Source organism: Apodemus sylvaticus, chromosome 1, assembly GCF_947179515.1.
Source record: "Apodemus sylvaticus chromosome 1, mApoSyl1.1, whole genome shotgun sequence".
Lineage (NCBI taxonomy): Eukaryota > Metazoa > Chordata > Mammalia > Rodentia > Muridae > Apodemus > Apodemus sylvaticus.
Window position 1 is genome coordinate 990,812 of NC_067472.1, and position 10,316 is coordinate 1,001,127.

General features: G+C 37.6%; 1 protein-coding gene across 3 annotated transcripts in view; it reads left to right on the forward strand.

Moving 5' to 3' along the window:
- Fam204a (family with sequence similarity 204 member A) overlaps positions 1-8,969 on the forward strand; it is a 31,521-nt gene extending 22,552 nt beyond the window's left edge. For all 3 annotated transcript variants that reach the window (XM_052182459.1, XM_052182464.1, XM_052182455.1), the window contains 2 exons: positions 4,954-5,060; positions 5,537-8,969. In XM_052182459.1, the coding sequence (XP_052038419.1) occupies positions 4,954-5,060; positions 5,537-5,588 (159 nt within the window). In that variant the 3' untranslated portion in view covers positions 5,589-8,969. The remainder of the gene's footprint in view (positions 1-4,953; positions 5,061-5,536) is intronic.
- The last annotated feature ends 1,347 nt before the right edge of the window (positions 8,970-10,316 follow it).

The following is a 10,316-nucleotide window of genomic DNA, read 5'->3' on the forward strand; positions in this document are numbered from 1 at the left end:
ATTAGAAAAGTAAATAAGTATATATTTAGTTGTACATCTAGACACTAATGTGGTGTAGATTAATGTGGTATAGTAATGAGGCAAATCTGTCAGTCTGTGTATGAATACACACTTCAAGATGACAGTGAAACAAGAAGCAATAATATAAAGAAAAGAACTTGGTTGAAAAGTCATTTGAGTGATGAGGTGGGCCATAGCTTGGGCTAATGTGAGAACTCTGGCATCCCAGGTGTGACCATGGAAAGACCAATGTGACATAAGCATCTAAAATTTACTGTGGGAGAGACACCTTAGGGTAGGTTTAGCCTTGTTATGCCCTTTCTTAAAATATATTGGCAGCCTAGCTGTTTTTAAAAATCAATTATTGCAAAGTTTTGAAACATAATTTTAAAACAACAGAACTGGCCATTGGAAATGCTTGTTCTTTGCTCTTGAACTTTGTGTGTTATTTCAGCTTTTACTGTTTCTTTGCTTGTTTTTCAGAAGGCATTTTATGATGGCATGCGAGAGACACTAGAAAGGGATAGCTGACAAGGAAAAAATTAAAAATTGGATAAAAAGTAAATGAATAATGTCATATTACTAAAAAGATGAGAGGCTAATTTGTGCCGACTTTTTGCTAATTTTGTTCAAGCTTCAAAATGAGGAGCTGTCACCCGTTCTGTGTAGCGCTGATGACAGTGCCAATGATCCATGAAATAAGCTGCCGCTGGCTTTGTTCTGATAAGAATGAACAAATCTGCACAATGTTCGGCTCCCAGAATCTCATTTTCATACTTGCATGCAGGCAAAAAGAAATAAGCTGTTTGCAGGCTTGATTAATCAGACATTGGAGGGTTTTTTTGTCTCTTTGATCTCTTTCGTCTCCTAGGTAACTTGCTTGACATTAATGTTGAGCTTGAGTAAAGACAATCAGGAATTGTCGACCAAACTGATATAAAAATTAAAGACCTTAACACTTTAAGTACTCCAGTAATGGTTCCGCTTTACTTCAGAAAACATCTGTTTTCATTTAATTAAAGAACAAAAGACAATGGCATAAATATTTTTCATAGAGACCTATTATTCTATAAAAAGTTAAAGTATGATAATTGGTATTTTAAAATAAGTGCCTTGAAAGTGTTCAAAAGGGAGAAAAACTTGATGATTCTGTTACAAGCTAGTAATTTTGAGATGACTAAAATATTTTATAAAACGGATAAGCAGTTTATAGTTGTGTTAAATTAAGCTGTAGGAATCAGATGCTTCAAATGATTATCAGGAAACTTTATGGCAACATTTTCAAGAGGTACTAACTTTATTTTGAAGTGTTTCTTTTTTTAATCTCCACTGTGTTTATAAGGATATGCCATTATATCTATTTTATGACCCAATATGATTTATACACACTGAACCTGTAAAATTGAAAGGAATTAAAAAAATGTCGCGGTGCATTTGCTCGAGGTTGTGCAGACGCCTTCACAAATCTTCCAAGTGGCTGTAAAGATGAATGCCTCAAGGGTCCAGCCAGGGCCCTGCTTTTCCAACCAGCTAAAGCTCTTATCTTAAATCCAAGCAAAGTACCATTAATCTTTTTGAAAGACCTTTTATGGCTTTTAATATATCCCAAATTAGAACATTTTACACCCTTGGTTCCTGAAATATGGTGATAAAAAGCCTTTAGAGCTTAATTTTCCTTACCGCATGCTCTGACCAATTTGCAGTTCTTTGTGATAATGTTTAGACACCTTAATTAAAATGCAGCAAAATATTGGATGTTCTATATGGAAAATGCTGATACTTTGGCTACACATACAAGAAATTCCGTATGCATTTTTTTTCATTAAAAAAGTCTTCTCACATTGTGTTACTATAGTTATCTGATGACCCCAAACTGTTTGTCTTTATTATTTTTTTTATTTAATATAAAAGCCATTGAGCAAGCTTTTGGAGTATTTACGTTGGCCAGGAAGATGAATTTTTCCTTTTATTGAAGTGAAAGGGTAATTTTAGTTTGCCTATTTTATTTGTTTTTCATAGGATGTACAGCACAATATTCTTTTATATTCTGAAACTCAGGTTGTCATCTTCACTAAAAAAAAAACATGTTTCTTCTTGATGGGCTCTTCATTAAAGGCCTTATTATCCTTTTGTATTTCTAGATATCCTTGTTTCGTTTCTTTCTCCACAGAGATAAGTAAAACACATTCATTTAAGCATGCAAAGGTCAAAACTACTATAGATTTTCACCATCCATAAAAAACAAAAGCTTTTTTTCTGTAAACACACATGCACTACATAGAGCAGCCTTGTTTTAATGTTTATTGGTTGAGTGAAGAACATTCCATTTAACCTGGCCCTTAGTCTAAAGTGGGTAGAAAACACAGCCTTTAGGACTATTGTGTCAAAGTGCTCCTAGGAGCCTGGTATAGAGCCCACTATAAAGTATAAAGAATTCTTAAAAGGTTATTCTGTGCCTTGATTGTGGTTTCTGTAACTTTATCACAATGCTGGTGATGCTGTGCTTGGCTTTATTTTTGGCTTTGTAAGAATACTGGAAGCATTTCAGTTTGGCTGTGTTCAGGTGGAGAGTCAGTTTATTGGAGCATCTTGACTTGTCTGTAGTATATCTGGGCAACTCATACTAGGAGCTTCATCAATTTAATAATATAGATCTGTATCTTGGTTTTACAACAGTTTGGGAAAGACCTTTCAATGGTATATAGCAAATATGGTTTCCATCATATTCTTTCTTACCTAAGGTAGTTACTGAATTTAAATATAATGCAGAGTAGCTGAGAGATAAATAGGACTTTGACCTGGGGGGAGTTAGTAAGTTAGTAAACTGTATCACTTATCCCTGTTTTATTTGGTTATTGTATAAGTACCATTGCTAACTGATTGCACAACTGGAGCATCATATTTGGTTATAATACAGAGAGGTCCAATTAACAGTGAAATACAGATATTCAGGGAATAGGGCAGGAAAGAGATTGTAATCCACATGAATGTTGGCATCTTGCTGTGCATCTTAAACATAAGTCACAGCTACTTTTTGTGACAGAGACAACTTCTTAGGTTCACTTAGTACCCCTCAGATGTCCAGTTTTATTCTCATACTTCTCAGTCCCCTTGAATTTAGCTGCAGCTATGTGATTTACTCTGATCAGAAACAATGTCTGTGTTACTTTTTGAGCCAATACAAGACCCTTTGGTTCTGCCACATTCTGGTACCACAAGATGTATGAGGGCCTTGCCTGCCCTCAGGGACTTAAGTGAAACAAATAAAAGTTAAGCCATTGCTATTTGTGCATATGTTTGACACTACACTGACCACTGCACTAATCTGAGCAGCAGGTGCTAACTTAAGGGTTTTTGTGTGTGTGTGACAGGTACATAGGGTTTCAGTGAAGGGAATTTTATCTTAGTGAAAAATGACACCACAGTACCTTCTCTGAGCACACACACACACACACATTTTATGGTTCAGGTGTAGAGAGAGAATAGCCTCAAATATTGGTTTAGACTCTCCATCTTGCTTGAGACAGGATTTCTTTGTCATGGTCCCCTACCCTGCCCTGCCTTGCAGGCTGTGTGTTTTGCCCTAGAGAAGGTGTTTCTGAGTTTTAGAGATTGGCGAAGATCAGCTGAGAGATGTGTCAAGTATTGCAGATTTCACCTTCCTAAGTTGTCATCTTGTACATGAGCTCTTCAGTTCCTATCTTCCCTTCCTAAGCTGCCAAGAAGATGTCTAAAACTCAGATTTTGAGAGGTTAATTTGACTGGCTGCTTATGTGTCCTTGTCCTACGAGTCTGCCTGTCTTCTGATATCTGTTTAGTTGAATGAAAGAATAGAAAATCAAAGAAACATCAGAAAGATTGAAAGCTTTTGTTGGTATAAGGCTTTCTTTGTTTTGAGACAGAGTCTAGCTATGTATCCCTGAGTGGCCTGGTGCTCACTATGCAGCTTTGCCTCACTGGGTAGTCTCCTTTTACTGGGATTCCAGGTGTGTCCCACCATGCCAACCCAGCTTCATCCCAGTTCTTAATGGATTTCACACACACACACACTCTCTCTCTCTCTCTCTCTCTCTCTCTCTCTCTCTCTCTCTCTCTCTCTCTCACACACACACACACACACACACACACACACACACACACATACACACACACACACACAGTTTACATTAAACTTACATTAAGCTGCCTAGGGATGCTTCCTAGGAAACGCTTTGCAACTTGGCGAGTGCTAGAGAAATGCAGAAGCAGAGACTTACTGGCTGAGCTAGAGAAGACATCTGGGTTGGGGTTCATGTTAAGTGAATCTTGTAGGGCAGCAGTTAGCAGTCAGGGAAGCATGAGCAGGACTGCTGCCCAGCAACAGCTGGGTCCTGGAGTCCAGCTTCTCTACTTTCTGATTCCCCCTATATTCTTTTCTCAGAGACTTAAAAGCTGTTGCCCATCATGCAGAGTGTATTTATGAAGTAGTAATTAGCTTCCCCATGTTTCATTAATCCCATCTGTGACTGCCAATCAGAGCCTCTGATCAGCATGAGATAACTGGTGTGACCATACTGAGCTGCTGTAATTCTAGCCCAGAGCAAAGAAAGTTGACGTCTCTGTCAGTCTGTTTTCAGCCTTATCAGGGCAAATTCCTGCTCAGCAACAGACTTGCTGAGGGAGCTTGAAGGGTCTCATGACTACCTCAGTGGACCTTGAAGGGTCTGAGTTTGGGAAGGATTTCCATTCGGGAGATGGGGCAAGTAGGATAGAGTATCTGGGTAGTGGAGAGAAATTGAGGCCATATCTTTAGATATGTTATGCTTCATTCAAGGGGCCTGAGCATAGAATTTCTTATTTTTAGACGTGACTTCTGAACCATGTGTTCCCAGTTTTTTGTACTATTATAATTCTTGCACTAGCTAGAATACTTGTTTTCACATTTTTTTCCCCTTTTTCTTCCATAATTCTTAGCTCGGTGTAAAAATTGCCAAAGCAATTGCCTGCCACAAGTTTGTTAAAGCCAAAAAGGAGGCTGAAAATTCACAGGCTGCTCGAAAGAAGAAAAAACTGGCATGGGGGTAAGTTCACTTAAGACTTGTGTCCTGGGATGGAAGAGCTGGCTCAGCATTTAAGAGCACCAGGGTTCAGTTCCAAGCACACACATGATGGCTCACAACTGTGCAGTTCCAGGGGATTTGATGCCTTCTTTTGGGTTCTGTGGGGACCAGGCGTGCATATTGTAACAGACACATGCCGGCAAAATAACCAGGCACACAAAATAATAATAATTTTTAAAAGTTGAAAAAAAAATCATGATTCTGTTGACTTGGTAGAAATTATAGAAAGTCTGCTCATCCATGCTATCCAGTTTGTAGGCTGCTCACCCAGGGTCTTCTGTGGCAGTGAAGTAGTTGTGAGGTTATAAATGTGGAGGCCTTGCCTCAGCCAGTGCTGTCTGTGAAAATGTCAGTGCTTTGGGTGCTTACTAAACATGTTACTTTAGTAGAGTATTTTATTTTAAAAATAAGTTGAGATTTTTTGTTCTTCATTTTAGGTTTGAAGCAAAGAAGAGATGGGAAACCAAAAGCAACATGGGATATATGTGACCTTGCAGAGTTCTTCAAGACATTTATTTATAGGCTGTCATGCTTCATTTGCTGAAAAGATTCTCCTGCTTAGGTTAAATATGTCAGGAAATTGATAAAGGTAGAAAAAGATAAGCATAAAACTTCAGAGCTGATTATAAACGCTTTTTAGTCTTTTTTTTTCCTCAGAAGTTTTTGAAGGAAAAGAACATTTTTATATTTGTGTAAAAAATTTTAAGCATATGTACAAGAAAAAAGGGTAGGATTTTATTTATTTGTTTGTATAAGCATAGAGTTTAAAAAGCAGTTTTGTGTTTGATCTGTTTGGTCTAGCATAGCCTGTGAGGTCCTTGCACTTCCTTATCTGTTCTTAGCATGACTGCACTTTTTTCTAGGATCGTGTTTTTAAGATTGGCTTTGTTTATAATGGATTAGTCATAAATAGAAATTTTTTCAATTGTTACATATTTTACAAATAACTTTAATTACTTTAATGCTTTAAAAATAATTACTGATTCTTTTTGGAGATAAAATTAATATTAGTCACATAGTAAAAGCAGTTTATTGACTTTTTTGTGTAATGTCAGTGGAAATAGAGTAAAAGATGGACATACTTTAGTATCTGAAGAATGATTTAAATTCAGATTTACCTAGAAAATGCCTTTCTCAGTATCTCTCAACCATATCATTCTTTAAATTGTGATTGTTTATGAAAAGGAAATGGTCTGATTGTGCTAGACAGATAGTTGTAACTCAAGATAACATAACTTTGGATTGTCTAAGGGCCCATTTGTTTTAACCCCTTCCCCTGGCCTCTCCTTGGAAGATGGAATGAATTAATGAGACAAAAGAGAGAACTGGCACTGAGATGTCATTGTCCTTAGGTGTGTGTTTGCAGTCCTAAGGGAAAGAGGCTTTGGAAGTCATTTGATAACTGGCAAGACCATATGTGAAAAGTGAGTCATGAACATGATTATATCATTTTAGACTTAAAATAGACATTGTTTTATTAATTTATGGTGACATGTAAATTTTCTTTATATGAAGAATAAGTGAGTAAAGAGCCAAAATATCGGGGGCTGGAGAGATGGCTCAGCAGTTAAGAGTGCTGAATGTTCATCCAGAGATCCCGATTTCAGTTCCCAGCAACCACATGGTAGCTCACAACTATTTGTAATGGAATCTGACCCCCTCTTCTGGTGTGTCTGAAGACAGCTACAGTGTACTCATATAAATAAATAAATAAACCCTAGGGAGCCATTGAGTTTAAAAAAAAAAATTAGTCTAAATATCAAATCTTAACCTTCATTTAATTGAGAACAGCCAGTGGATGAAAAGCAAGGTCTACGAGATTGGATATCTACTAACTTGTCTTAATGAAAAGGTATCTTCAGTTCCTGAGTACTGTTTACATATAGCAACCTACTTTGGTTCACTCCTAGTGGGTGAATATGTGTTTAATGATATAGGAATATTTTTTCCCACTTAATTCCTAGTACAAATGGTTTTGTATGTAAGACCTTAGAACCTGAGTTCTCCTAGGGGCTCTGCCTTAATTTTGTATTTCCTTACATTTACTTCCATAGGTCTAGTGACATTTTTTTTTTAAGATTTATTTTTTTATTATTTATATGTAAGTACACTGTAGCTGTCTTCAGACACTCCAGAAGAGTGTGTCTTGTTATGGATGGTTGTGAGCTACATGTGGTTGCTGGGATTTGAACTCAGGACCTTTGGAGGAATAGTTGGTCCTCTTAACCGCTGAGCCATCTCACCAGGCCCAGGTCTAATGACTTTTGACAACATATTTTCCATTTGGGTCAGATTTAGAAGCCTGAGTGTAGTCACCAAAGCCCTCTTTGCCCACACCAGTGCTAGCAGTTAGCCTCTCAATGCCCATTCTAGGGTTTGTTTTGTTTTTTAAGATATATTTATTTACATTTTATGTATATGGATGTTTTGCCTGCATGTATGTCTGTATACCATGTACATGCCTGGTATCTATGGAGGCCAGAAAAAGAGGTGTCATATCCCTGGAACTGGAGTTATGGATGGTTGTGAGATACCATGTGGCTCCCCAGATCCTCTGGAAGAGCAGCCAGTGCCCTTAACTTCTGGACCTTAACCATACCAGTTCCACATTCTGAGGCTGGCTGTGTCTATTGGGGCATTTTAATATGAGTGGAGAATAGTCAGTCAGGTCAGACAGAGAAGGAAACTTTGGGGAGAAGTCACAGCCCCTAATTTCCTACTCTTGTGGGCATGGAGTGTAGAGAGTTTTAAAATATACTGCTGTGGCCAGAAAGTAAGAAGGAAGGATTGAGTTGAGGAAGGAGAATGGTGCTTTTGCATATATCTGCTGGTCTCTTGTTTGGTCTTAGTTTTATTTGAGATGAGCTTTAATATAATTTATAGATACTTTACTCATTAGAACAATAAAATGGTAGCATTATTCCTAGAATACCAGTGTTGCCCACAGGGTGTAGTCATTTGTCCTTCATATTCTGGCCACATTAAAATAAGGATTCTTAGTGGACCAGTAATAATCTTGGTCCCTGAAGCTTCAACATGTGCATTTACTACCTCCAGAACATTTTAATTAGATTAGTAATGTGATTGTCAGTTACTGTTGAGTGAGATTAATATGTTTTAGGCCATTGGTATGGCATTAATGTAACATGATTTATTGTCTGAACACTTGAAGCCAGAACGGCATACTGAAGAACAGTAATTTTGAGCTTTACTGCTTGGTTTTAAGAAGTAAAGTTGGTAGTGCATTCTTGTTTAGAAGCCCTCAGGGTGTTTATGATTTCAGCAGAACATTCTATTTCTTTCACCAAAAGGAGAGCATGAATATGTAATCTCAAGCTTGCTATAATTAGTTCTGATGACAGTTAAATACCTCAGCCAAGACTGTAAATCAGCAGTTAAATTCTGACTTCTGCCATTGATAATAAATCTCAAGCACTTATTTTGGGGACAGGCAGATGAAGGAAGGGCAGGCCTCTGACAGAAATAAAATGCTGTTTGAATGTTAGGTAACAACTGTAAACCTCACACTTAAAATCTGATGTCACTTACACCTTTGTCTAAACTGTCTTTGAAGTACTTTAGTAACTTAGGTTATTAACAGCTGGGGAGAACTTGGAATCCTTGTTTGTATGTGTGTGGTGTGTGCTGCTGCATGCCTGGGCTTTCTTCTCTGGTCCTCTACCTCATTTGAGATGGGGTCTCTCACTGAACCTGGAGTAAGGCTAGAGCCTGTCAGGTATGACTGCCTATGACCATGCCCAGCTTTTACATGAGTTTTGAGATCCAGGCTCAGGGCCTCCTCCTTGCACAGCAAATGCTGTTACCCATTGACTCATCTCCCCAGCCCAAGAAATTAAAATTCTTAAAATATGAATATTATTTTCAAAAAGTCTGCATTCTTTTTGAATGGCTATGCTTTTGGAAGTATATATCTTAATAACTAAATATGTGCAATAAATTGATGTTGTATTGGGTTCCATTTTGAAACATGGTCATCAAATTCAGAATCAACTGATACAATTAAAGTTTTTGTGTTGGCAGAATTTGCCTATTTTTGTTTCTGGCAGGGGTAAAAATACTTTGCATGTCAATTTAATATTTTTAAAGCCAACAGTTTTATTTATTGGCTTAAAATTTACACTCTATTAAGGTCTTAGCTCTGACTTTGATGAAATAAATAGCAATACTTGGACAAAATGTGCAAAATCTTTTTCCAGAAGCAAGAGTAGATTGGTATTTGTGGCATCAGTGCCTTCTAACCTGGTAACAAGCCTAAAGTGCTCGGTAAAGATGGGAGTTTTACAGACTCAAGGCAGCAAGCACGTTTTATGTGCTTTTCCTCACTCATCATGTATATGTGCATGGTGTGCATTTGTGTGTATGTCTGTATTCAGTTTAGCTAGTCAACATGATTGAGGATCCTGTCTCTACCCACTGAGTGCTAGGACTAGAAGACCACCGTGGATGCCCAACTTCTATGTATATCCCAGGAATCTGAATTCTAGGCCTCTAACTTGCAGCACTATACTATCTCCTCAGGCCACTTGATTTACTTTTATTATGAATTAATCAGAACATGTCTATATTTTTTAATTCGATATATTTTTTATTTACATTTCAAATGATTTCCCCTTTTCTAGCCCCCCACTCCCCGAAAGTCCCATAAGCCCCCTTCTCTCCCCCTGTCCTCCCACCCACCCCTTCCCACATGATAGTCTACATAAGTGACCCAAAAAAACTCCACTAGAGAACTCCTACAGCTGATAAACAACTTCAGCAAAGTGGCAGGTTATAAAATCAACTCAAGCAAATCAGTGGCCTTCCTATACTCAAAGGATAAGCAGGCTGAGAAAGAAATTAGGGAAATGACCCCCTTCACAATAGCCACAAACAGTATAAAGTATCTTGGGGTGACTCTTACCAAACATGTGAAAGATCTGTATGACAAGAACTTCCAGACTCTGAAGAAGGAAATGGAAGAAGACCTCAAAAAATGGGAAAACCTCCCATGCTCATGGATCGGTAGAATCAATATAGTTAAAATGGCCATTTTGCCAAAAGCAATATACAGATTCAATGCAATACCCATCAAAATCCCAACTCAATTCTTCACATGTCTGTATTTTTCAAACTTATTGTTATCCTAGTCTATTGAGGCATTTTATTAATGTATTTGTGTACTTTTAAAATTTCTTAGTGATTCAAAGAATATGTTTG